Source organism: Xyrauchen texanus, chromosome 9 (genome assembly GCF_025860055.1).
Source record: "Xyrauchen texanus isolate HMW12.3.18 chromosome 9, RBS_HiC_50CHRs, whole genome shotgun sequence".
Lineage (NCBI taxonomy): Eukaryota > Metazoa > Chordata > Actinopteri > Cypriniformes > Catostomidae > Xyrauchen > Xyrauchen texanus.
The window spans coordinates 24,984,562-25,012,473 of NC_068284.1; the positions used below are offsets into that span (position 1 = coordinate 24,984,562).

General features: G+C 36.6%; 1 protein-coding gene and 1 long non-coding RNA gene across 4 annotated transcripts; one reads left to right on the forward strand and one right to left on the reverse strand.

Annotated features, from left to right (window-relative positions):
- Window positions 1–85: 85 nt before the first annotated feature.
- On the reverse strand, window positions 86–4,699 carry LOC127649175 (uncharacterized). The gene is made up of 3 exons (XR_007971266.1): window positions 4,578–4,699; window positions 900–939; window positions 86–379 (listed from the first exon to the last, which is right to left on the reverse strand). It is a non-coding gene; the product is annotated as an uncharacterized LOC127649175 (long non-coding RNA).
- Window positions 2,442–27,855, forward strand: asph (aspartate beta-hydroxylase). Of its 3 annotated transcripts, none has more exons than XM_052134147.1 (10): window positions 2,442–2,705; window positions 11,362–11,517; window positions 11,651–11,695; window positions 13,064–13,132; window positions 17,281–17,352; window positions 18,710–18,778; window positions 21,419–22,600; window positions 25,308–25,352; window positions 25,507–25,533; window positions 25,622–27,855. In XM_052134147.1, exons 1-10 carry the CDS (start codon window positions 2,669–2,671, stop codon window positions 25,627–25,629), a joined length of 1,710 nt encoding a protein of 569 aa, XP_051990107.1. In that variant the 5' UTR covers window positions 2,442–2,668; the 3' UTR covers window positions 25,630–27,855. The 3 variants fall into 3 exon arrangements, with proteins under 3 accessions (XP_051990107.1, XP_051990106.1, XP_051990108.1); XM_052134146.1 differs by lacking the exon at window positions 2,442–2,705 and adding an exon at window positions 10,163–10,527; XM_052134148.1 differs by lacking the exons at window positions 2,442–2,705; window positions 11,651–11,695 and adding an exon at window positions 10,172–10,527.
- Window positions 27,856–27,912: the final 57 nt, after the last annotated feature.

Here is a 27,912-nt window from a genome sequence, read left to right on the forward strand (position 1 = left end):
AAAAACATTCAGAATGAACCATATTGCCAAAATGTGGACAACTTAACACCACACAATATGTTCTTGTTGATCATTTAATTTCAAAATCATTGGCATGAATATTGCATTGGTCCTCCCTAACAGCTTTCACTATTCTGTGAAGGCCTTTCCACTAGATATTAGAACATGGTTACAAGAGCATCAGTGAGGTTTAGCATGATGTTGGCTGATGGGGCTTGGCTTGCATTTGGCATTCCAATTCATCCCAATTTCCCCAAGGTGGTCAATGGTATCAGATCAGGGCTGTCAAGTTCTTCCACAAAAGTAAGCATTTCTGTATTGACCTCGCTTTGTGCACAAGGGCATTGTCATGCTGGAACAGAAAAAGGTTCTTCCCAAACTGTTAAAACAAAGTTGGAAGCACAGAATCATCTAGAATGTCACTTTATGTTGTAGCATTAAGATTTCTCTTTACTGGAATCATGCGAATAATCAAACCTCTTAATAAGACGGTAGTGTCATTTACATTTATGCATTTGGCAGACGCTTTTATCCAAAGCGACTTACAGTGCACTTATTACAGGGACAATCCCCCCCGGAGCAACCTGGAGTTAAGTGACTTGCTCAAGGGCCCAACAGTGGCAACATTGTTAGTGCTGGGGCTTGAACCCCCGACCTTCTGGTCAGTAACCCTGAGCCTCAACCACTGAGCCACCACCAGTCATTTACTGTCCACATACTTTTGGTCATATAGTGTATACAAACTTATAATTCAGCACTTTTTTATTTTAAAATGACTGTACGCCCTCTGCTGGTAAAAACACAATATACACAATACATAACATTATCCACATTCAAGACACCAAAGAGCTTAAAGGAATAGTTCACCCAAAAATACAAATTCTCTCTTCATTACTCACCCTCATGCCATCCCAGGTGTGTATGACTTTCTTTCTTCTGCTAAACACAAATGAAGAGTTTTAGAAGAATATCTCAGCTCTGTATGTACATACAATGCAAGTTAATGGTGGCCAGAACTTTGAAGGTCCCAAAAGCACAAATGCAGCATAAAAGTAATCCATATGAGTTCAGTGGTTATATCTGTATCTTCAGAAGTGATATGATAGCTATCCAATTATGAGGACTCTCCATAGGCATACTGATTTTTATACTGTACAAATGATGACATATCACATATCCTCATAGCCCACATTTATAGCATAATACACTTGTAATTACCAGTTTGTAACCTAAAAAAAGTTCCTTGTAAACCACACACACACACACACACACACTACTTTGAATGACACAGCACTCCCCTACAGTTTCCAAATATAAAAACAGATGTACTGTATTGTGTGAAAAGACGATTATACTCACACTTGTTTAACCTAAACATATAGCAACTTTACTAGCCAATACAGCTCACAAAAAAGCATATCTTTTTATCGAAGGTGCAGAATTTGATTGATTTGATTCTGCTGATCTAGTGACCCCTCTTGTCCACATTTTAAAAGTGGGTGATAAAAGACACATTACTCTAGTGGACTACTAGATAATGTAGATGATCTAATTAAGTCATACTTGTTTGTCTTCTTTAATCTTTCACTTAACATGAACAATGTCACATTGTGTGTGTTTAGAATAGTTCAGATCAAGCCGAGCAAGCACATGTAGACGTTTAAATTAAAAATAAAACAATGTAAGTAATTGTTTAATATACTTTAGGAGTGTGATTGTTTAGATGGCATCTATGTTTGTGTGTTCTGTAGCTGAAGTCAAGCAGGCTATCATTATAATAATTACATTTGAATAACAGTCAGTACTACATTATACATTATCACATTTGCCCAATACTATCCAGTATATTTTGTGTATTTGCCACTTTGTCAGCACTAAAATGTTTTAGTAGAGTTTTCTAAAAGTGCTTAACAGTTCTGAACATGTTTAGATATGCATGCAAGTTCAAGCCTCGTGTGAGTGTTGTTACACACCCGCTTTATGATGAGGTCGGTGGCCAAAAGCGGAAAGGGGGTGGGGTGCAGCCTTTACATACGTCCCTGACTCAGTTGGACATTTTGTAATAAGGACAAAAAAAAGTTAAAATAAAAGAATTACAACTGTAAAGCATTATTAAGATGAAATCCTGTTAAATTAGCAGAAGAGTTGATGGCATAAAAATGCACTCGTTCAACACGTAGGTGCATCATGCCATGTGTACTTTCTACTGCAGGATTAAACAAGTAAATCTAAAACCAAAGAAAATATCTAACATCTAGGGTCCAATACAATACAGTCTACAGTAATCTTGGAAATCCTACGTAAGTATATATATTATATATACTTTAATCTCGCGATAAGTGCAACCTTCCATCTTGCCACGTTCCAGTGCTAGCAAAAACACAGGGAACAACAGGGCGGTTTTACCTCGCAGGTATCCACACGATTGAATAAGGCATCTGACTCTGCTTGCCGATTGGATGTAAATTTAATTAGCTCCGCCCACGATGGCTTTGTATGGCTAGCACTGGCCGAATGCTTAGTCACTCAAAAAGGGGACGGGTTGCTATGGGCTTCAGTGTATAAAGACATTAGGGATTTGATTTTGCAGGGTACTAGAATTAAGACTGGAATTTATACTCAGTCCAGCTTTTACAGAACACAAAAGGTCGAAGAACTAACAATTGCAATGGCTCAGAAGAAAAATGCAAGAGGACACAAAAAAGGTTTGCATATTTACATATTGTTGTCAAAAATACGCACAGTCTTCTGCAGAAGGCCTGAAAGTTAATCGGGCGGCAAGATTGATTTTTCTTCTAATTCAAAATGCACTGGGTTGTGGTTATCAACACTAATGAGACATTAACTTGATAACAACACTGGCTCGTGGAACAAATAATGAGTAACAATATCCCTAGTGCATTATTTTGACTAAAGCCGTAATCTTTAAACTACCTTAGTTGCGTTACATTGTGATCCGTGCGTATTTCTTTAATCGACTACACATTCTGAGCGAACAACAGCTTGTCAGTTACAGTTGTCCGAAGTATGTTAAATCCCTAGAATTTCTGCATGCCTTTGCACTCTTGCACGAGTCCCAATGGGCCTAGCCGTATTTAATTATATAGTCAAAATATTCACGTTTGTGATATGCCGGTGTGTCATTTATGTTGTAGAACAAAACGTCCACGTTTCCCCAAGTAATGTTTACAACAGACCTTATTTTACTCATAAGATGAAAATCCCGATGGAAACCATGGCGAATTATCTACGGGACTCTTTTTAGATTCTACTGCTGGAGTCAGAGTTGCCCCACTGTGATCTCTTAAGCGCTCACGTGTCAAAATTGGGAGAGCCTGGGAGGGGGTTATACGTGGCCTCTAGGGTCTCGAGTAAAATACCATATCCCCTCAGACTCCGTAATTAAAAATAATGTTTTCCTCTTAACTTTAAGTTCTCCAACCTTTCTGGTTATCAACGTACGTTTGTTTTAGTTAGCTATTATTCTTGTTTATCGTAACTGCGGGGTTATTATGTAAGATTGGTCAAAGTGTGTTAAAAAAAATTGCCTATCGGACTTGAATTAAATGTGCATGTTTTAAAGGTGAATGAAACATGTGGAATTACGACACATATCTCTATTTTTACCCTATAGTCTGATGTTGGCATTTCGGTGTAGCCTGCTCATTGTGCTAACTTTCCAAGTAAAGCAGCTCACTATCAGAAATGTGCTCCACCTCATCTTTCTGTATTACAGATCTTAGTTTCTATAAAATATCTTTAATGGAAATATCCGTGTTCTTGATATTGTCATTTTAATTTTAAGTATAATTTCACACGTGGAGAGCATTCCCATTTCTCTATCATCAGACATCTTGAATATAAAATAATTAAGTTATGGAACACTTTCCCATAATGAAAATGATCTAGAGTCACGGAGAGTCTCTGGAACATTTTCCAAAATTAGTACCACTGCACATAGATCATTGGTACATCAAGCATTTAAAGTTGCACTCAGTGATTTATTTAAAAAGTTTAACTTCGAAGTAGGACTGCAACTAATGGTTATTTTAATAATTGACTAATCGACTGATCTAACGATTATTAGAACAAATATTTGCCTATATGGCGATTATTGCAACAATGAATCATTAGCTCTTAACTGACTATTCAGCTCGTGTTTTCTTGTTTTCCATTTAAAATTTTATAAAAATCCCTAAAACAAGATAAATTTATTGAGAAGCAACAAATAAGATATTTAGACTTGCTTTCAGAGAATGTGTCTTGAATATAAGTGTATTTTGAATGTGTATTGTTTTCTCTTGATCATACTTCTGCCAGTGCTGTGAAGTCAAAATATAATTGTATTCAAGCAAGTCTAAATATATATGTTGCTTTTCAGGTAAATATATCTTGTTTTAAGTATTTTTAGATATTTCTCTGATTAAATCTTCTCTTCTGCAGTATAGCTGCTAAAGAAAATGTACATTGTTTTAAAGAAGTTTTAGATATTTATATTGGAAAACAAGCCAAAACAAAAACAAATCAAGCGTATTTTGTTGCAGTGTATAATGGGCAAAGACTATACCCTCTCTCACCTTTCTGTTCACTTCAATCCATCTTTTACTCACAAAAAAAACAAACTCTTCTTAAAAGAGCTGCGTTTCGCAGATTTTCTTCCCAATAAGATACACACCGCAACAAAGGTGTTATGATTCACTACTCCATGCGCAATCACGTAATAATCTATCTGCTGCAAACGCGTGGGAGGGACAAGTGTCCCCGGGCCAGACTGTGCATCAGCCGGGTACAGTTTCACTCTCTCTGGGTGAGATTGATCGGGTGACTTCACACGACTCATAGAAGAGGCGCTGACCACACAGAGAAATGTCTGTGTAATCAGTTCAATGGAAAGGAGGCGAGAACCGGCTTGACAATTGAAATTTATATTTTAATTATAAACTGAAAGGGGGGACAAGGGGAGGGAAACAGAAATAATAATAAAAATGGGGGGGGGGGGATACTTCCTGTAACAGTGTAGTACTCAGACCCCGCCGCGTTTCAGCAGCTCGTAGGGGACTCCTCCGCCCCTGGCAGCGGCCCTGACCATTCCAGGCGGTCGGTTGGGAGCCCCCTCTCCCCTCGCGGTCAGCGGCCATCCTCCTCGTCCCCCGGCAGATAGCCGCGGCTGCTCCATTGGGGTGCACGGTAGTGGCGAGAACTCTACTACGGCATATCCCTCCTCCTTCCCGGATTTCGGCACCAGTGTAATCCGTTCAGTGGAAAGGAGGAGGCGAGAACCGGCTTGACAATATAAATAAAATTTTAATTATAAACTGAAACAAAAGACACAAACACACACGACAGACATGTCCGTAAACCATCTCTCTGTACCACACAATCCTCCGCAGTCGGCCTTTATCCCTCTCAGAGGCTTGATTAGCCTGATAACGGACCGGGTGTGTAGAATCACTACCCGGCCCCGCCCTCCGCCCTGCCACAGTCAGTATTGTACTTATTTACATGACCTGTTTTCTTATTATTTTAACTTTAATAAAGGACGCATTAAAGATATAACAGCGGGTGTTTCCTTTAAAGATGCTCTGACATAAACATTTTTAAGCATAAGTGGAACAGCAGCTCTGCTTATTCCACAACGAGAGTGCTTCTGTATTTTTCTTAGTTTGTAATTTTGTATAATTTCCAGTCTACATCACCTGAAACTGTTTGGAAAGTCTGAAGTGCATCTGGACAGTAAGCTGTGTCTTCTTCCTCTCCTCAAACATGCACGAGCTGTGAGTGCTCCTCGTGCGCCATCAGTAGAGTTTAATATGATCTCATGTTACGTTAAAAGAGATCAAATGACTATTCGACAATGAAAACGTTTGACGTCACTTTTTTATTGTCGATAACGTCGACTAATTAATGGCAATTTTGAAACCTATGTATACAATTATTATTACTCAAGTGAGATTCATGACCCCAGTTGTATCAGTAACCTTATAAAAGCTGTTTTGTTCTACAAATAGATGGTCCCCTAATGGGGGGCTTCCATGTTTGTATGACTTTACCAGCCAAATACAATAACTGCTGTCTTTGGAAACTTTCACTCAGGGATTAAATTAATCCTGGCTGACTGTGAAAACAATTTCTACAATGGCATTGGGAAATGAAAACTATTGCATTCGAATGATGAATGGCGCTGCATTCACACCCCTAGGTGTCAGTATAAGAGGATATATTCAAAAATTACTGAGTGCACCTTTAAAGTGTCATGAAACCCCCCTGAGCGCTCCTAGCGAGGCGATATGGAGAGTGGAAAACTAAGTACACCCAACACCCGATCCTTCAGACTTAACAAAAGGCTCATGAAATGGCGTAAAAAGGTGGGAGGGTGGAAGGGAAGGATGGGAGGGGTCAAGCGCAACAACACAGAACAACTCATAAAAGAGATGCCTGAACATAAACGTTAAAGAAAACAAAAGCTAAAGAGCTGCTGTACATCGATCATGGGACAAAAGAATGAACATGTGAAGTGACAAACATTTTGCGAATCAAATATTAAATTCAAACTTTTGAGAATTAAGTAAAAGCAGGCATTGCCACCAAAACCAGGACTGCGACAAAAAGTGTAGGGCATCAAAACCTTTACCGATAAAACTGATGGAAACGAAAAACTTGTTGAGAAAATGGGCATTAACGCAAAAATATATTTATTGTATATTTAATATACAAAAATAAATTATGTCATAATTTACCCCAATCGTTAGCCTGTGTTAATCATGACGACAAGGTATACGTCCTTGAAAGTCAATTTACTGTACGTGAAGCATTACTCGCACTGTTATGGAACTATTGTTCAATGCTATTTGTAAGGTCACTTTCAAAAAACAAGTTTTTGAACATTTTAAAACTTTTAAATACCGTAATTTCCGGACTATTGAGCGCACCTGAATATAAGCCGCACCCACTGATTTTTAAATAAAATATTATTTTGAACATAAATAAGCCGCACCTGTCTATAAGCCGCAGGTGCCTACCGGTACATTGAAACAAATGAACTTTACTCAGGCTTTAACGAAATACGGCTTGTAACAAAAATAAATAGGCTTTAACGAAACACGGTGTGGCAGCGGGGCGTGGTCAAGCTAGACATAATTTAGCGCAGGTGTTCTCTCCCGAACGGGCGCTTGACCACGCCCCCGCTGCCACACACGGCTTGTAATAAAACATTTGCAGTAAACAGTAGCCTACCAAGAAAGTCATTGGTCACTATCTTCCTCGTCCTGTGCACTGAAACCACTGAAGTCATCTCCTTCGGTGTCGGAGTTGAATAGCCTCAGATTTAGTTGTCTTTTTGAGTCAATTCCCCACGCTGCTGTTTCCAACGTCTTATCATCGACTCATTAAGACCAAGCTCCCGTGCAGCAGCTCTATTTCCTTTTCCAACAGCCAGATCAATCGCCTTCAACTTGAAAGCAGCATCATATGCGTTTCTCCATGTCTTTGCCATGGTGAGGATGACAAAATTACTACCGTAATCAGAATGATGGGAAGTTTGAGCCTTCGATTTAATCTAAACAGTAAACAAAAAAAGTTGTTTTGACCTTAACCCGTTCGGCAATTTCATTGGTCTAATGAAAGCTTCACGCCGCCAAAAAACTGAGCACGTCACAGAATGTTTTTTTTTTTAATATATAAAATTTGAAAGCGGGAAAAATCCATATATTAGCCGCGTCATTGTATAAGCCGCGAGGTTCAAAACGTGGGAAAAAAGTTGCGGCTTATAGTCCGGAATTTACGGTACTTTAAATCTAACCCTCTTTACCTCTGATCGCATTTGCTGAGCTTCAGAAAATGTAAATTGCATTATGACACAAAAATTTAGATGACAATTAAGTTCAGTTGGTCATTGAAAGTTGCTAGAGAAATATGCGTGACATACTGCAGTTGTGATGGCAATGCTTTAGACTAGATAATTGTTCAAAATAGCCTATTGAATATCAGGAATGTATCATATATGTAAACCCGGATATTACACTGCATAAATTTTTCTTTAATAGCACATACACATCTATGGATGGCCCTCATACTAAGACCAAAAGTTTCCCCCACTTCTTGGTGCAGAATGCCAGCTTTATTGGGGTAAATTCTGCCACGTGACACTATATTTTTGTGTTAATGCATATTTTCTCGACAAAAAGCGTTTCCAAACCAGTTTTTCGTGACATTTGAAGTATCGACATAGTTTATGTGCTAGATTTAAAGGGGAAAATATTATGTCGAAACTTGTGAAATTTTAGCGATAATTTGCGTTTTCATCAGCTATATTGGTAAACGTTTTGATGCTACACCTTTTGTCGCAAAAAACCCTTGGATGGTAGTTTAGTGTCGCAATCGGTATTGGGGTTTTTGTAAGACATAGTCGATATCCGATAACATCGTCTTATCGCCCAGCCCTAGACTCTAGTGTGATTCTTATCTCACCGCATTGATTAGTGTGGAAGTCCACTCTTATTTCTCTTCCCTGAATGTTGTTGAACTTGTGCCTGTTAGGAAACGCTGTCACATGTGATTTAAAAAAAATGACCCTTTAATGCATTGCTTTGCAAACTATTCATAGAAAAGTGCAATGCCGCCTTTTATTAAATTGTTGGAATTACTCCTTCTAGGCATCTTTTCAGAGGCACAGAATAACTTGCAGAGTGCCAAAGAAATGGTAAAGAAATGACCGTCTGTCATGTGTGCTTGTGCTTTCTTTTTCAAAAGCATTTCTCCATTGATTTAAATGTTTGTTTATTTATTTATTTATTGAATAAATAACCTTGCATGAGTTTTTTCCATGACATTTGATCTGGTTCAGTTTTGTGTGCTTGTATATGTTTTATTTAATATTGGCTAATAAATTGAAGCAAAAAAACTGACGTATGCATCTCACAAAGATGGGAATGTTTGTTCAATGTTATGTGCCATAACGAAGATGAAGATGCTACTTTTTAACAATTTAAAGGGTGACAATAATATTTAAATATAACACCGTAGAGTGTGTAAAAATACTTACAACTCATAATTGATTGGTTTTAGGCTGCTTGCTGGTCATTCAAGATTACAGACAGGGATGTTTGTTGATAAGGTCGTATAAGGGGTTAAGGGCCAAATATGCTCCTGTGACTATAGGCAGGAACTGCTTTACTCAAAATGTGAAGCAGTAGGGTATGTGTAGGTATGACTGAAGAAGAGAGGGTATTTCAAAGCAGACATTCCACTAGAATGATGTGTAAGCTTCTTAATGAACGTTGTTTACCCAAAAACGTATTGCAACTTCTTCAAAAGCTGTGCATGAGTTACAAGAAGTGTTTGAAGCACAATTTTTCATTGCAGATAATAAAAGTTACATAAATGGGGGAGGGGGAGATGTTGAATGGGGGCACAGTGGCAGCCATTTGACTATCTGGATTTAGAGACGAGTCGAGCATGTGTGACTTAAGGTGTCTTTTCTAAACATTGTATTTTTTAACTAGGGGTTGGGAGTTGTGTGGTGTAGATATAGGCTATATGAAATGTATGTGATATAGGATTTGTGATTTCTTTAGAGATATTTTGAGTAATGGAGATGTTTTAATCTTTTGTATCTGGTTGTGTGATCACAGGGCTATTTTAAGTACATTATTTGGCAGTTTACTCTCTGGCAATGTTTGTTTGATGCAGGTTTTTCATTTCTATTTTAGTTCCTGCTACATGGCTGTAGAATGATAAGTACAAGTTGAAGCCCCTGCAAACATGTTTATTGTTTCAACAAGAAACTAGGGAAACCTGTCCTTCTATAACTCAAAAGCAGGGAGAGTCACTGATGGTGTGCCTTGACAGACATGCTCCTCCAGCCTGCAGGCTGAAAAAAACTTTCCAAAGATTGATTTGCTTGCAATTAAAACTTATACATGCAATGAAGCAATAGGCCTATGCTGTTCCAAACTGTGTTACTTTCTTCCATGGAACACAATAGAAGATGTGAGTCAGAATGTTGAGGACTGATAGCCTTAGTCACCATTCACTTGCATTGTATGAAAAAAGGACGCAATAAAAGTGATTGAGGCTAACATTCTTCCTTAAATATCATTTTACGTTCCATGGAAGAAAGAAAGTCATACGGGTTTGAAACTATGTAAATTATGAAATGGCAAATAAAGGCAGAATTTTCATTTTGGTTAAACTGTCCATTTTAGTGTATTAATTCTGTTGACCAATGAGCTTTTTTGGCTTTAATATGTGGCTAAGAACAGCAGGATGGAGTGGGGTTTGCCCCTACCCTTTCATATGAGTGCTTAATGTTTTCTGGCTTTCAAGCAGACAGTTCTAAAAATAATCCATTTGCTGGTTGAGTTCTATATCAAGTTCCGGCTCAATTCACCAGGAACACAAAGGCAGGACACCTTCTGTTGTACGGGGTTTGGGGTAGGATTGGGGTGAAAGACTCTCTTCTATTCTCCACTTCTTCTGGAGGGATGGGGGAGCCGAAGGCAGAGGTCAAGGTGGTGGACGAAGAAACTGGTATTGTAATTGTGTGGTTTGAAATAACATTTATGACTAGAGGTGACATTTAATGAAAAGTGTGGGGGTAAAAGAGAAAGTCTTAACAATTATATTCACATTATGTAGTTTTCACTGTATTTAAATTGGATTCATCATTTTGCAAGAGACAGCAGTCAATATCTGCTGTTATATTATAAATGATTACAGTGCATTAAATGTTTAGTTTATAGGTTTATTGTCAAATAGTTAATATATGCAAAAGTTTAATATGAAATCTGTACAAAATGTAAAAGGAGAATTTCTTTCTTTTAATGCTTGAAGAGAGTTTTAATAAATGTTTGTGTATATTTAATGGTAAAATTTGCATCAGAGTGAGTGTGTGTGTGCATGAAGTCATTTGTGTGGTTTGACCTAGGAGAACGTAGCGGACAAAACACCTGTTCATTCTTCCTTCTAGAGTTCTTCATGCAAATGTATTTATACCATGGTTCCATGAGGAGTGTCAACAGCCCTCAGAATAACTGCACTCTTTTAGCCTTGGCGTTTTGTCACCTTGAAAATACTATATATGTTTTGTATTTAAAATTTAAGGGAATAAAAGTGAATAAAATATGCTTTGAAATATGGAAACAATTGGCTTGTCTAGTTTTTCAGCATTAAATATTAACAACATTCTATCAGCAATACAGTATATGCTCATACACAAAGTGATACTAAAGGTCTAATCTTGCTTTAAAGGAATAGTTTTATTGTGAGCATGTATTTCTCATTGATCCATGGGCAGTGTTTTTACTTTGTTGTGGTACTTTTGCTCTGGCATTGTGTATAATTGTATTATTTATTGTACTACAGATGCCAAGCCGCTGCTGGCAAATAAGAATGGGAAGAAAGCAGAGGCTGCGGGAGGAACCTCATTCTTCACCTGGTTTATGGTGCTGGCTCTCTTGGGTGTCTGGACCTCTGTAGCTGTGGTGTATTTTGACCTTGTTGACTATCAAGGTGTAATTGGTGAGTCAGTCATCTACATATTGTACTTTGCTGTATATCTGCATTCTTCATTATGGTTATAAATGTGATTATTGATTTGTATACTCCCTTTATTTGTACTTCTTTTAATACCTGGCCTTAATTTTGCATGCAGCCAAAGCAAAGGACTTGCGCTATAATCTTTCAGAGGTATTACAAGGTATGAAATCTAAATCAATGATTGGGATCACCATCATTTCATTGACCCATCATCCTCAATTACAAAATAAAGACGTGAAAGTACCATTTCATTTTTGGTTCTATATTGGTATCCTCTTTCATACTTGCATTCCAATATTATAAGTGCATAATGTCTACTAACCAATTTAAATTATGAGGCATTGAGATCATAGAACCTATCTGTTCATAACAATAACAGGTTTAACTCTGCTATAAATTATGTGTGATTGAGGAAACAATAACAAGCTTAATTGGTAACACTTATATGCAAGTAAATGTATAATAACCTTTAAAGTCTTTATGTAATGCTTAACGGATCAATAGTTAATGTACATTATTTAATGAATATATGGGAAAAAAAACATTTTGACATTTTAACTATAGAATGTAATGACAATGTCAAACATTAAATAATGGTTTGTTAGTTAAAGATGTCCTAATAAATGTTATTACCAAGTGTTATCTTAAGAAAGACTAATTAAGTCATTTGAAAACATTAAATTGATTCCTTATCTTAAAAGGAAAATGAAAATTCTCTCATTATTCATTTACCCTGATGCCAACCCAGATGAACACAAATGAAGATTTTTAGAAGATAGATAGATATCTGTATCAGGTCCTTATAATGGAAGGGTGTGAAGGGAATAATGTACATGGGTGCCAGCAATTTGATGGTCCAAAAGTAATATTTAGGCGGCTTAAACGTAATCCACACGACTCTAGTCGATCAATTAATGTCTTCTGAATCATATTGATACGTTTGTGGAAAAAAAAAAAAAAGATAATTAAAACTTAATTTTAACTTAAAATCGCTGCTTCAATCCAGGGTGCTGGTGCTGTTTGAAATGTCCGAACTCTCGCGTGACTTTGCTCTTATGTTGTAAATAAGCACCGCTTCCGAATTCTCGTGTGAACTCGCTGACACGCTTGCGTCATGCAATTATCTATTTATTTTTTAGACCAATGTATTGATTCGATTCAGAATATATTCATTGATCAACTGGAGTCATGTGGATTGCTGCCAAAATGTGACTTTTGGACCGTGGAATTGCTGGCGCCAGTGTACTTCCATTATAAGGACCTGACAGAGCTCTATCTTTATTTGTGTTCTGCTGAAGAAAGGCAGTCATACACATCTGGGATGACATCAGGGTAAGTGAATAATGTGAGAATTTTCATTTTTGGATGAACTAACCATTTAAAGGTACCCCAAGAAAAATACTATATGGCATAAGACAAAATAATGTGCTCATTGCATTTTAATTCAAGAAGATATGGCTCAGTGGATTATTTACCAACTTTGATCAAAGTGAAAATTGACTAAATCAGATTAAAATTGCTTTACTAGGTAAACTTGTATCCTATGATGCTGATGGTGATGGAGACTTTGATGTGGAAGACGCAAAAGTACTACTAGGCAAGTGCACTGATTTTTATGAAGTTGTTGCCAGATTTTGTTGTTTTGCATGACTGACTTCGGTTAACGTTTGTGCAATATCAAATTAATTCAGACCAATGCACATGTATGGGACTTTCATGTTTTTGTAAACATGGTTTTATTCAAATTGCACTCTATTTTGTTGAAGAGATGACTGATTTATATTGCATGAGTTTGTGAAATAGATCAGTTTGCCAATTTTAAAATAAAAACATGACAACCTCATGTCACAAGAAGAGAAAATAAAAAGATTTATTTTCTCATTTTACAGGCGGTTTAATTGTTATAACAAATAAGTGAGCTGTGCATTCATTGAAAAAATCTCGATTGGTTTTTCCCATGCATGGCCCTTTTCAATCATTTTCCATTCCTCAACTTATACATTTAAAGCATCTTTACCCTCTTTATATAGCATTGGCTCCTTATCTAGTAAACCTTGCCAACCACCTCCACCCTTTCTCTATTTTCTTGTTCTACCACTGTTCTTTCTTTCCCTTTCTGTCTCTTTTTTTTTTCTTCTTATTTTCCCGTTTGCGTAGGGCTGACCAAAGGTGGCAGCAAAGAAAACTCAGACTCCCTTGAGGAAGTCCTCGATATTTTAGCAGAAGAGGGCAATGATTGGTATCAAAGTTTCTTCACCTTCCTTTATGACGTTATGAGTCCTTTTGAGACACTAGAAGATGAAGAATCCGAGGCAGCTGCGGAGGACATTGCTGGCGCGTCACAGACTGAAGGGGTTCAGGGCCAAAAGACATGCGTTATTTTAGGCCTTCAAAATCAATAGTCATGTTTTCTACTGTGATTGTGACAGAAGCACTTTATTAGAGGAGGACTTGATTCCGTTCCAAACACTAAGAACTATTTTGTTGGGAACATCGCCAACAGTCACTTGGGGACCTATTAACTCTTAAGAACATGATGTCATTGTGAACATTTAAACCTTTGTAAATATTGATCCTATGTAGTTCATGGTTTGTTGCTAATATTTTGCAACTGTTATTTCCAACTACTAATATACTATTTACCTTTTATGACCTTAGTGTTGTAAGTTTTGCCAATTTAAAATAATTTTCCAGGTTCAATACAAGTTAAGCTCAATTGACAGCATTAACATACCACCTTTGCATGTTTTAATATCATTATATCATAATCAATATAGAAAAAATGTATTCCACGAGTCTTTCTTGCAGTTTAGCGTCTTACATGTGACATCTTACTCCTTGACTTGTCTTTGAGCTCTGAACATTTTATATATTTTGATCTACTTTCATAACAAGCAAGAATCGCTTTTTGGGGTAATTTGTTTCCTTGGCAATTAAATGGAGATATTGTTGTGTTTTGTAATATATTTTTTTTAATTTTGGTACATCAAAGCACAGGTAGTTTGGCATAACATTGTCAGTTATTATGTTTTTGTGTTTCTTTGTGCTTATGTGAGTTGCCACTCTCCTTCCTCAAAGAAATTGACAATATTGATATGTTCAATAAGTATTAATAGGCTATATCCTACACACTTCTTGCAATATTGATATGACACTAGCTTCCTTAATCTGATTTTTAACTTATGGTCTCAACAGACTTGAATGTAACCAAAAGATTACATATGGGTGTCAATTAAGGAACTTCAGTAGTTGTTCTAGGTAAAAACCGGTTAATGACCCTGTCTAGGAGCCTTCTCCTGAACCCCCGAGTTCTGTAACCGTCAACAATTGGTTCCCACCTTGAGTTTAAGTTGCAAAAGTAAAATTACTCATTGTAATTAAAGTGTTAAAATTACAGTGTATTTCCTAATTATGCTAAGCGTGAGGGATATCCTTAGTTAGGCTGTAGTTCCTTTATTCTCAATTAACTACTCGGTTAAATACAGTTTTGGTGTTTTACTGGGAAATCAGAAATTCATATTTATTATTTTGCCATTGTTTCAAATTAGTGTCATTTTGGCTTTTTGGTTGTACTCATAAGATGGTATGTTCTCAAATGTTGCAGAAATCCTCATTAACAAATGTAGTAAACAAATGTTTCAGATGGTGATTTGGTAATGCACGCTGTAAGGTTTTGGTCTCTGTAGCATGTCCATACGTTGTTTGGAAAGATCCTTTTCTTTCAAAGTAATTTATGTTGCGTGTTAAGGTGCATTATGTTTTATTTTTTATTTTTTTTCTTCTTTTAGTCAAAAAATAGAATCATGTTAGACATGGATAAATGGACTGTATACTCTTTTCCATCATTAGTGTCCATGTATGAAGATGGGCTCATGTGAAAACAGCTAGCAATCACTGACTTATTGTAATATTTTCTATCTCATCTTCGCCAGATGAAAAAGATGTTTCCAGGAAAAAAGGTATTTTGCACTCTTGATATAAGTGCATGGAGCAGACTAGTCCCTAGTGTAGTTTGGGATTTTAAAACCGTTTTGATAAGTGCTGGATCAACTTGTTTCTCTTTGCATGATGGAGCTGACATCTAAATGTTAAAGCTACATAATGTTATTTTGCTGTTTAACCAAGGAGTGTTTAACAGTTAAGCTATAAAGCCCTCCTGCAGTTGTTACTTACAAACCTGCATGTGTTTAGACAAACAAAGAACTACATGCACATATAGGTCTTCAATCGAAGACGTTTTATAATACTAGGGAACTTTGAACTCTTCCTAAACATATGCATCATCTTCCAATGTAATTTATGGTAGATATCTCAAAATAGTAATGAGGGAGCTCTAAAAAATTTTATCCTATTTACTCACCATTACCCAACTGTTGCAACTAATTGCATTGTGGTTTGAGGTGTGTGGTTAGTTTAATCACAATGATTATGTCATCAAAAAAAGTTCTCACTCCCCAGAGCTTTCCCACGCCAAAGATGTTGGGTTGAAGCTAAGGGAAGCTCTGAAACAGCAGCTCACCATCATCCATGAGAGAGTGGAAGCCAGGAAGATAGCTAAAATGGCACTGGCCGAGGTGAGGAGCATCCTAGCCAAAGAGGAGGAAGAGAGGACCTTGAACCAAATAAGGGAAGAGTCTGAAACCAAGGCTTGGGAGAGGGCTGAGGCACGGCTAAAGGAGGAAGGAGAGAGAATAGAGAAGGAGGATGTGGAAAAGGCTATTGAAAGGATTAGAAAGGAGAAAGAGGAAAGGGAGAAAATGGCGGAAAGAGAATGGGTAAAGGAAAAGCCAGATATAGTAAAGAAATCTCATGACAAGCCTGTTGTTGATGAAGGTAAAAAGGTTGAGAAAGATGGAAAAGGCAAAGAGTCAAAGAAGGCTGCAGCTAAAAAAAAACAGTAAGGGATCTTCGAAGAAATGGCACACTGGTTAGTAAATGTTTTTATACCAGTGTAGGATGATTTTCTTTTTGTTTAAATTGTATTAACCTGTGGCTGAACTTGATCAATGTCCATCATGCGTCTTCAGAGGCAAGAGGCCCTTATAGGCAGGAGGCAAAGAAACACCTTTTGTCTCACTGAGAGACTGGATAATCAACATTGCTAATCTTAATGGTTAGCTGTATAATGCTTGTGGCAGGCAGCAAAATGTTGAAGCATTCGATTAGTTGAAGCCCAAACAAGGTGCTATATGCTTATCATCATGTGGAAATTATTTTATTTCTCAAACTTTTTTTTTTTTCTGTTAGAGGGTAGCATCTTTGTTTATTCTTATAGTTTCACGATTTCCACATTTGATAATTTTTCTGATATTGTTCATGCATAAATAAAATGTGTTAATTTACAATGCGGGAGAAGCTTATTGTGTTGTCAATAAAGTATATGTATCCCCTGAATTGTTTTTTTTAGTGCTTTTGATTCCCCCCCACCCCCCAGTGTTACAGATGCCCAGTATTTGTTTTGACTTTTCACAAAATCTTTCCACTACAAAAAATATTAAAACAAATCCCTAATCACTTTTCCTCACCTTCTTTTCCTACTGTCTTTCTATAAAACGGAGCACAGAAAAAATATCTAGTGTTAATGTAAACCAAAAGTCACAAGCTCTTTCATTTTAGTAATCCAATTTTGGGAGTGTAGCGTTTATTCTATGAATACGATGCACTTCAAAAGAGCCATGTACTTGTTTTGTGCAACTGTATTGTACACCTGCCTCATGTATGCACATCCACATGTGAAATCCTCAGGATTGAAAGATAAGCCTTTCATTGTGACCAGTGAATCAGTTGAGGAGGCCCCTGCTGAACGTGTGGAAGAAGGTAAAGTAGAAATTTTGAGTTTTGTCACATAGTCTTAGTATTACACTGTAAATGAGAGGCTATGACATTTATTTTAATGAAATGGAAGCATATTTGTCTGCATCAATAAATTAAGACCTTTTCAAATCCTTGTATTATATTTTGATTTGACCATTTGTAATAAAATTGTAATTATTATAATTATATATATATTTGTTTTTGGTTAAACATAAAACATTTAAAAATTACCCCTATATTTAATATTGCAGTATACACTCACAGAACACCTGAACACCTACTTATTCATATAATTAACTAATCATCCAATCGCGTGGTAGCAGTGCATAAAATTATGCAGATACGGGTCAGGAGCTTCAGTTACTGTTCACATCAACCATTATAATGGGGAAAAATGTATCTCAGTGATTTCAACCCTGGCATGATTGTTTGTGCCAGACGGGCTGGTTTGAGTATTTCTGTACCTGCTGATCTCCTGGGATTTTCATGCACAACAGTCTCTGTAGTTTACTGAAAATCGTACCAAAACTAAAAACATCCAGTGAGTGGTAGTTCTGCGGATGGAAACGCCTTGTTGATGAAAGAGGTCAATGGAGAATGGCCGGACTGGTTCGAGCTGACAGAAAGACTACGATAACTTCGATAACCACTCTATAATTGTAGTGAGCAGAACAGGATCTCAGAATGCAAAACACTTTAAACTTTGACACTGATGGGTTACAACAGCAGAAGACCATATAGGGCACTTTATTAGGCCCATAGTGTTCCTAATAAAGTACACTGTGAGTGTATGCAAATGCTAAAAAAATAGGAGCTATATCTTTTGTGCATTGTAAAAAAATTAATAATGGAGTCATGTTTGTATGAGGGGCCAATACTAAATTCTTAATGAGCAATAATACATTTGATTGACTTGGATAAAAAATAAACTGGATTTATCTTGCAGATAATTAAACATCATCACTGTTTCTCCATAAGACACCTGTGTTCTATATAGACACATTTGAGTAATGGAACATGAGGAGTTTCATGGCAATGATAAGCAGGTCTTGCCACATACCACCAAATTCTTGTGTAAACCTGACAGAAACGTTCATATTGAACTGCAAGAATCAGCAAACATGTGAGCCTAATCTCTAAAGCGTGATCATACAAGCATCTTTTAACAATTAAATAAAGACCCTGGATCTGTAAGCACAATATTTGCTTTCCTATTGAACAAACACATGTTTACTCAACTAAGCATTGCCTGCCAACAAATACTTTTATCTGCGTGGGCATAGAAAGATATTATTAATTGGAGCATTAAATAAGATTTAGCTGGTTACCTTCATTTAAACTATTTCTGTTTCTTCTTCAGATACAGAGCCTATTGTGGAGGAAGAGATCCATGCCACTAAAGTTGAGGAAGCAGCTCGGCCACTATCAGGTAGTGTTTGGTTTGAGCCCACCATATTTGAGTCCTCCGAGTCAAGTCTTTAAACAAACGAGTCCGAGTCCAAAAGGGGCAGAGTCGGACTCGAGACTGAGTCCATAACAGGCCGAGTCTGAATTAATCTTTTCATGAATCTGAATTAAAATGGTAACAGTAACCTGAATATCAATATTTTAAGATTATTTGAACTTTCACAACTAAAAAAAAAAACAATCGTCAATATAAATGTAACAAAAACACCTCTGTTGCCTTTCTCATATATATATATATATATATATATATATATATATATATATATATATATATATAATGATTAGTGTCCTGCTGAACAACTTCAATATTTTTCAATTATTTGTTGCTTTTTCCCTTCACTCAAACATAGACTAAATAAAGTGAAAGCTGCATTAGTCATTACAACCAGAGATGTTGTTATTTCGAATTTATTTCCTTTTTATTTCTACTTCATTTTCAATTTGTCAGTTGAATTTAATTTAGTTTTATTTAAAATTCTCCCTATCTAAAGAAATCTTTTTCTCCAACTGCCGACTGATTTGGGAAAATACAGTACATACAAATGAGTACAGTAGTTATTAGCACTCGCTGAAAAGTTACGTCTCACGATTTGACTGCAAATGCTACATCCAAAAAGACTGGAAAAGCCCACTGATAACATTATGGCCATGTCGTCATGGACATGATTTTCTAGACATGATTTTCTTTTGCAGGAAACCGCTCAATGCAGGGCAGTTCTGCGTGCTAAATCCCTGATGCGTCCTTATGCTAGGCTTGCCACGGTATACGGTGTTACCGGTTATACTCTGTACATAGGAAGACACTGGTGCGAAACTTTATACCGGTAAACATGAAAGAAACTTACTTAATGACAACAGTTCCTATATCAATAGCCAAACAAATAGGATTGCCTACATAAAGTCACGAGTTTGCAACTCATAAATAAACCTAAATGAACGCATCGAAAGCCAGGTGTTCTTTATCGACATATCAAAATGACTTTGAACATGCACTTACAGAAGATGTTACTTTTAGTTGACGGCAACAACTGTGCAAGGGGACGCGGTATTTTACCCTGTATTTTAGCGACTCATCCAAACTGTACCCGAACGTGTCGCAAATTTTCATGAAACACAAACCCCTTCAGCGTGAGTTGGAGATGCATCAAATATTTATGAGTTGTGTGAGATAACGCAAACGCTACATGACCAAAGCGGTTGCGGGGGAAAGATCAAATAAGATCAGTGCCACTCTGTGCACGTCTTCTGTCATGTTTCCATCAAAAATAGGAGAATTTCGTCAAATGTTTAGTCAAATGTTTCACATCATTGTGATTCCAAAATGACAGTAAAAACACATTCATGATGGAAGATAGAGAGAGACTCAAATGAGGACTGAGGAAAACCTGCAGCACTTTAAAAAAACTGCAATATAAAGAGAAATACACTTCATTCATATAAAGCATTTTCTATAAAAACAAATAAAATAATAGCCTAATATTAAAAAAATATTATTACCATAAATTATTACCCTAAAAGGCCAAATTTATTTTTAGTGATATTCTTTTAGCACTTTAGTCAAATACTATAAACGATGAGGCCAAAAGTTACTCGGTTAATTCATCAAGCTATTATGGACCAGTTGAAGCTGACAACACTGTGTGGACCACAAGAGACTATAGAAGCCTACATGTGTAGATACAATATACCCAAAAAGACTTAATATTAAATATTAATATTATTCTTATTTTGATAAACTGTGAGAGACATGATGTGGGTGACTTGACTCAATGAAGTTATTGACTTAAGATTTTACGATGAAACCAATACGAGTCTTGCTGCAAAAATGCACCAGTTGTCTGGGCCCGTGTTGTGTGAAACTGTCTTGGTTAGTTTCTATTATTTGAATAAATACCCATCTTTGTGTGTTCGTTGTGCCAGCCACCTCAGTGGTCGATGTTGCGTATGTATGTGTGCGTATGTTCGCTTAAACACAGCGAACAACTCAGGCTACATCTACAACTTCAGGGGCTAATATAGCTGCATGCAGTCAGAGATGTGTTCATTAATTTCTGGTTTATTTGTTGATTTATTTTTTTTCATTGCATCACAAATGTCATGGAATTGGCTGGACCCGGAAAAAGTCCCAAAGGCTCGAGTCCGAGTCAAGTCAGAGTAAAAATGTATCTGAGTCCGTGACAAGTCCAAGTCCATTAAAATTGGACTCTTGACTCGGACTTGAGTCCGAGTCCAAACTCGAGTACCCCAACTCTACCGGCAGGTATAGCTTTTGTGAGAGCTATAAAATTACAATGTGTTGTTGTTGTAACTTTTTGACTTTCAAAAGTAATACTATAACAATTCTTTCAGATACTGTTTTTATGATCACATAAATTAGATTTTATTGATGAAAAAAAAAGGGTAGTATATCTAGACAGAATCTGTGGCATCTGCATCATTCACAAATGTCTACACATCCCCCACCCCTTAAATATGTATTAAATATGGTGTGGTTTATTAATATATGCTAAATTGACAGTGCTTTCAGTTGAGTGAATTACTCTCAACTCCATTTAACATATTTTATTTCTTTACCATCTTTCTTTTTTTTCTTCCTTTGCAGAACCAGAGACTGTGGAGGAAGAGCCTGTGGCAGTGGAGGAAGAGCTTGTTGCAGCAGCAAATGAACTAACTGAAGAAGAACCAGAGGCTGAAGAGGAGCATGAAGTTCCTGAGGAAGAACCTGAAGTTGTGGAGGAAGAGCCAGAGGTTGAGGAAGATTCCACTGCAGAGGCTATTGAGGAGACTACAGAAGAGGCTACACCAGCAGAAGAGACGGTTGAAGAACTAGTTGAGGAATCATTACCACTCGAGGAAGTGGTAGAGGATGTTGTTGCAGATGAAGTGCAGTCACTAGAGGAAGCTGCACTAGTAGAAGAAGCAGTAGAAGAAGCAGTAGAAGAAGCAGTAGAAGAAGCAGTAGAAGAAGCTGCACCAGTAGAAGAAGTGGTAGAGGAAGCTGAAGCAGTAGAGGAGGTGGCAGAAGAGGCTTCACCTGTAGAGAACGTGGTGGAGGAGGTTGCACCAGTGGAAGAACCTGTAGAAGAAGTAGTTGAAGAGGCTTCACCAGTGGACAAAGCTGTAGAGGAGGCTGAACCTGTAGAAGAAGCTGTAGAGGAGGCTGAACCTGTAGAAGAAGCTGTAGAGGAGGCTGAACCAGTAGAAGAAGCTGTAGAGGAGGCTGAACCTGTAGAAGAAGCTGTAGAGGAGGCTGAACCTGTAGAAGAAGCTGTAGAGGAGGCTGAACCTGTAGAAGAAGCTGTAGAGGAGGCTGAACCTGTAGAAGAAGCTGTAGAGGAGGCTGAACCAGTGGAAGAGGCTGTTGAGGAGGCTGAACCAGTGGAAGAAGCTGTAGAGGAGGCTGAACCAGTGGAAGAAGCTGTTGAGGAAGCTGAACCAGTAGAAGAAGCTGTAGAGGAGGCTGAACCAGTAGAAGATGATGTTGAGGAGGCTGAACCAGTAGAAGATGATGTTGAGGAAGGTGAACCAGTAGAAGATGATGTTGAGGAAGGTGAACCAGTGGAAGAAGCTGTTGAGGAAGCTGAACCAGTGGAAGAAGCTGTTGAGGAAGCTGAACCAGTGGAAGAAACACTTGAAGATACAGATGAGGAGTCAGCCCCTGTTGAAGAAACAGTAACAGAAGAGGAACTAATAGAAGCAGCTGAGGCTGTTCTGGAGCATGAGGAAGTACAAGACTCCAAGGTGGAGGAATCAGGGCTCGAGGAAGAGAGTATGGAAAACGAGGGTACGTGTTTATTAATTCACTCAAATGGAGAGCATACAAAAGGTCCACAGAAAAAATTGCAGTAGGAAACAATGCCTAAATTGTCTAATATTTCATTCAAGTTGTTCATTAACAGTGCAATAGCAATGATGTGGATGTTAACATTATCTGTTATACTGAATGGACACAAGAAGGCTTAGATTTTTAGCACACCGGAGATGCAAGGTTATTTTCGTAAACTAAAACTGAAACAAAAATAAAAATTACTGATAATTGTTTTTTTTTCGTAATCTGAAATCTAATAAATATTTTAAAGTAAATGAAAAACTAAAACTAAAAATTAAAAGCAGGCATTAAAAAAACTAACTGAAATAAAATTTAAATTGTTTTTGTAATCAACGTTTTCGTAATCGATGAGCTCTCATCACATGGTGGGAAAATCTGACCTGTGTGGGTGTTTGAGATGTGTTCATCTTCAGAACTGCAGATTCATACACTATTGGGCTGTTTAGGTGAACACCAGCAATTCGTAGGCTTTATAAATGAGTTAAACATGTGAGGATGTGCATTGATCAACCTGTTACACATCTGACATAATCATACAGGCTCACTGAACCAGTGAAAGTTTAAATTTGTTTTGCCGATAATTCAGAAAAGAACCCACATCATTTCTTCACTGTAAACCATGGATATACAGTGGGTACGGAAAGTATTCAGACCCCCTTAAATTTTTCACTCTTTGTTATATTGCAGCCATTTGCTAAAATCATTTAAGTTCATTTTTTTTCCTCATTATTGTACACACAGCACCCCATATTGACAGAAAAACACAGAATTGTTGACATTTTTGCACATTTATTAAAAATGCTAAAAACACCCTTAGATGACATTTTCAGTCATCTATATATACATGATACCTTTCATCAGACTAAACATAATTATTTTGCTTTACACAGAGTTTATAGATCTGAATGAGGAAATCTGTCCATGTGGTATCTGATGTGATGCACTTTTTTCTTCATGTCCATATTTTGATAATTTCTGCGCTACAGCGGCTTCTGGCATTGTGGTTGAATGGATAACACTATATATTCAACATTTTCGTACATTAAACTTTTATACTTTTGATTTGCTTTTGTTTGGTTCTTTGCGACTTTGTTGAATCTCAAACCATTATGTTATTATGCACAAGTATGCTGAGTCTAAGTAAACTGCAAATATTAAACTGTTTCGTTTTCTTTAAGTGTATTATGCAAGTTTGGCATGCTTAATTTCAAATGTCTTGCTTATGTCTACACTCTGGAAGTGTTGTGTTAACTATCAAAACTAAAATATATAAAAACTAACTAGTGTTTACAAAATAAAAACTAAACTAAATTAACAAAACCATTAATAAAACTAACTAAAACTAAACTGAAATTTAGAGCAAATTTGAAAATGATAACAAATAAAAACTATAATAACCTTGCGGAGATGCACACAGTTGAGCGCTCAGCATTTCAAATTATATCCTTTTGACTAGGAGCGCAGTCGGACGAGTTTGACGCATGCGCAATATGTCTGCTTTGAAATACTCTTTTAGTACAGTCAACTCGAGGCGCATATGCTGATGATGAGCACAGATGAGGACTGTCTGCATGTTGAGAAAACTGGGCCTCATGCAGACGGTCCATGCGGACTGTTAATGACTACATTTGCATCACGCATACTGTGCCAACATATACTGTTCTGGAACGGACACCAAATTGTACTTTGGCCTTTTACGCTGATTATGCTTAGTAATCCGTCAAATTGTGTGGTCATGTAAACTAATTTAAATGTCTTTTATCGGGGTAAGGCCATAAACAGTTTAAGCATAAACCGATTGCTACAGGTACAGTCGATTTTTGCCCGTTAACCTTATTTTGCATTGCATGTGCCTTTTACTGGCATACTTACCGGCTTCTGATGATCTCTGATTTCAGTTATCATGTAAATGTGGTTGTCCTGCCTTGTCTGATTTTTTTAATAATCTGATTTGTAATGGTAAATAGCAAATCGGTGTGCATGTAAATGTACTCAGTCTGTGTCTGTTTATATGCGCAGTTATAATCGATCTAAAGTGGGTTTTTGCATAGTCGAACTACAGTGTCATATGTCTGTGCAAGTAAATGTGGTACAATGCATGATTTAATATTTGAAGGACATCAGTGGATGTTTTCTATTTGGACTTCTGTGTAATACAAAAGCTTTTTGGCGACTTTTGAAAAAGGTTCTTTCTTTCCTTAAGAATTTAAGGATGTTGTGCTCTTTCAGCTGCAACAACATGTATGCTGTCTCCTCATCCTTCAGAAAATGTATGCCCCTAGTGTTCTCCATGATACCTCTACCTTGTATTTGTTGCATTTGACTTTCAGGTTAAATACACGTCATATGTCTGTTTTGTCTTTTGGAGCATGAGCACAACGCAGAGTTCAATTGGGATCTGATTAACGTGTATGCATGCTAGATGAAGCCAAGCTTCAACTGTATTATATCTAGTTCTGTCAGTCCCTTTTTTTGCTAAAATCGTACCGTCTTCGGGAAAATACTATTTCAGTAGAAGTAAAGATTTGACATGACATTATAAAAAGAGAAATTATTGTTTTAGTCCTCTGGTGTAAATTAGTACAGTGCAATTAGGTACTGACTTTGAACAATTATTTATTATATTGCTTTGTTGTAAAATATGTCTTTTGTCATGTTTCAGAGGACACAGCAGCTGAGGAAGATCAGTTTGAGGAGGACATTGCAGGTTGGTTCTTCAATTTTGTATGTTTATAGAAAAGCTAGAGAAAATGGAGATCACTTTCATTAATGACAAGTCTGTGAAGAAATTAAGTATAGAACTTTTTATTGATCTGTTTGTCTATTTTTATTTAATTCTTTCTTAATGACTTTATTAACAGAGGAACAATTTGAAGAAGAGCCCACAGGTAATCAAAGTTTTGACTGAAATTTCTTAACTAACCAAAGTCCTACAGCAGTTTAAGTGTATTCAGCATCTATAATGTTTTGTTACAGAAACATAAAACACTGGGCACTGTGTAAGATACAGAGATGGTCAGCACCACATGACATTCCACTGAAAGTGAGCAGCTGCCAATTCCCACCATAGATTTAAAAAATTTGAACGCAACTTGTACTCTTTAATTTTTTTAATTTTCTTTCCTGATGTTGATTATTGATCACAGTCTTTTGGTTAGGAGTACAACTTTTTTGAATGTTTTGTCAACTTTTGTTTGGTTGTTTGATTTTCCACTTTTTTCACTTTCCTCGTACATTGATGTGAAGTAGCCTTTTTTGAATGATCATGGATGACAGTTTGGTTGGAGTTTCCTATCATGTGTACACTTTCCTGTTGCTTTGTAGCGCTGAGAACTTCACATTTTATTCAGCATGTAATTAATCAGCGTCTCTCTCTTTTTAAATCATTTGTCGGAATAATATAAAACATAATTTTTGCTTTAATGTAAAGGTACTATGCAAAGCTGCACTGATATTTCGCTATGATTTCACCATTAAGTTTAGTACTACCAATATGTATTGAGTCTACATTTCCAATGATGCATATCAAGGACAAGTTTATGCTGGCAGGTTAACCAAGATAATTATTATGTGATCTGTATGTGGAGTGAATGGGCGTGCATGTGCATGTTTTTTTGTGTTTGTCTTATTGCATGTTCATGTTTAACTTTATTGTGAAACAGTTTTTGTGCCACTTTGTCATGTTATTTCCTCAATTGTCTTATTTTTTTTTTTTTAGCTTTCAACAATTTAGTACCTCTGTTAATGTTCTCAATACTGTAACTATTTGTTTTGCTTGATGAAAGCAGAGAGTTTGTTTTTGCATTTTTTTCATATACAGGAAAGTATTTTAAAAGACAAAATCATAGGTTTACCCGCCTCCATTTAGTCTTTTTTTTTATTGACAGATTTTCTTTTGTCAGTAAGTTGCGTTCTATCATGTGAACTTTTGAATGTTATCCTGCTCTTTGACTTAGAAGTACAGCTAATGTAAGCCAAGACAATAAATGTCAGTGCTTCGAAGGCTCATTATTTGACAAGCTCTCTGTTCCAGTGAGACACTCCAGCTGCTGTGCAGTATTGTATGATGCCTATGTGGCAGGGAAACTGAGTTTAGTGAAACAGTGTTTGAGAAGTGTCATCTAATGCAATAACTGGTTAATAATGCTCACGTAAATAGTGCTTCAAGTATGAAGCAACCTATTTTACAAATGTTTTTATTTTTATATCAATGGATAGACTTGTGCTTTTTGTGGGATATCATTAGTCAGTACATGCTAATTAATTTGTCTGAAGTAATTTACTACTATTGACACAAACAGAAAAGACACCCTTTTGTTGGCTCGATTCAGAAGGGAATCTTGATTCTAAGGTTATCTTGTCATTCTAATATCTTACCAAGACAAAATTAGTTTGTATTTACTATTAATGGTTCTGTCGTCATTGTTGTCATGATTATTACAACACAATGTAGCTCTCATCCTTGATACAGAGTAAATGGCTATTAAATTGAAAACGGGTTGGATCTTTTGAAGGAAACTCAATTCTGGCTCCTGAATTGTTCCACTGTGGATGAATTTTTTTTTCTCATTGTGGTGTTATATGTACACTGTGGTTTTGCGGGGCCTGCCAGAATACATTTTGTTTATGTGATAAGCTTTAGGAAATGCTGCAAATCTCTTCAAACAATGCTTTCTCAACCTACAAGTGGCTGCAATATAGTTTTTAGGGTTTCCTTTTCTATAACACTACAGGGTGTTTTTAACCCTTAATACTTTTGAAGTCAATGTGAATTCTTTTTAGTGGTACATAATACAAACTTTTTCTTTTTCTTTTAGGATTTAAGGATTTCAATTATTATTATTATTATTTTGTTTTTAATGTTTTGACAGTTTATAGTCAAACAAAATTAATTTTACAAAAGTGTTAATTCTCAAAGCCATATGTAAAGGTTGGATTTAGCAGCCTTCGTAAGGACCGGACTTCAAGGGACAGACACCTTACAACTAGCAATAAAACGATTGTAAAGAGGTCATTTTTTTATTGTAGTTCAAGTAAACAGAATTTTACTCAAGGCTTTTTATTCAGATGTTTACATGAAATCCTGCTGTATAGGCTAACTTGTTTTAAGTTATTGAAATATTGCAATTTTAGGGAGTTTTGGGTGACTTCACAAATCTGCAAACAACTGTAAATGTTTTGTTCGAGTGCTGCAATAAAGGTTGGGGACAACAAAGCCACCTGTTTTCTCATTATTTTCTCTTTATTCTTCAAGCTATCCCATTATC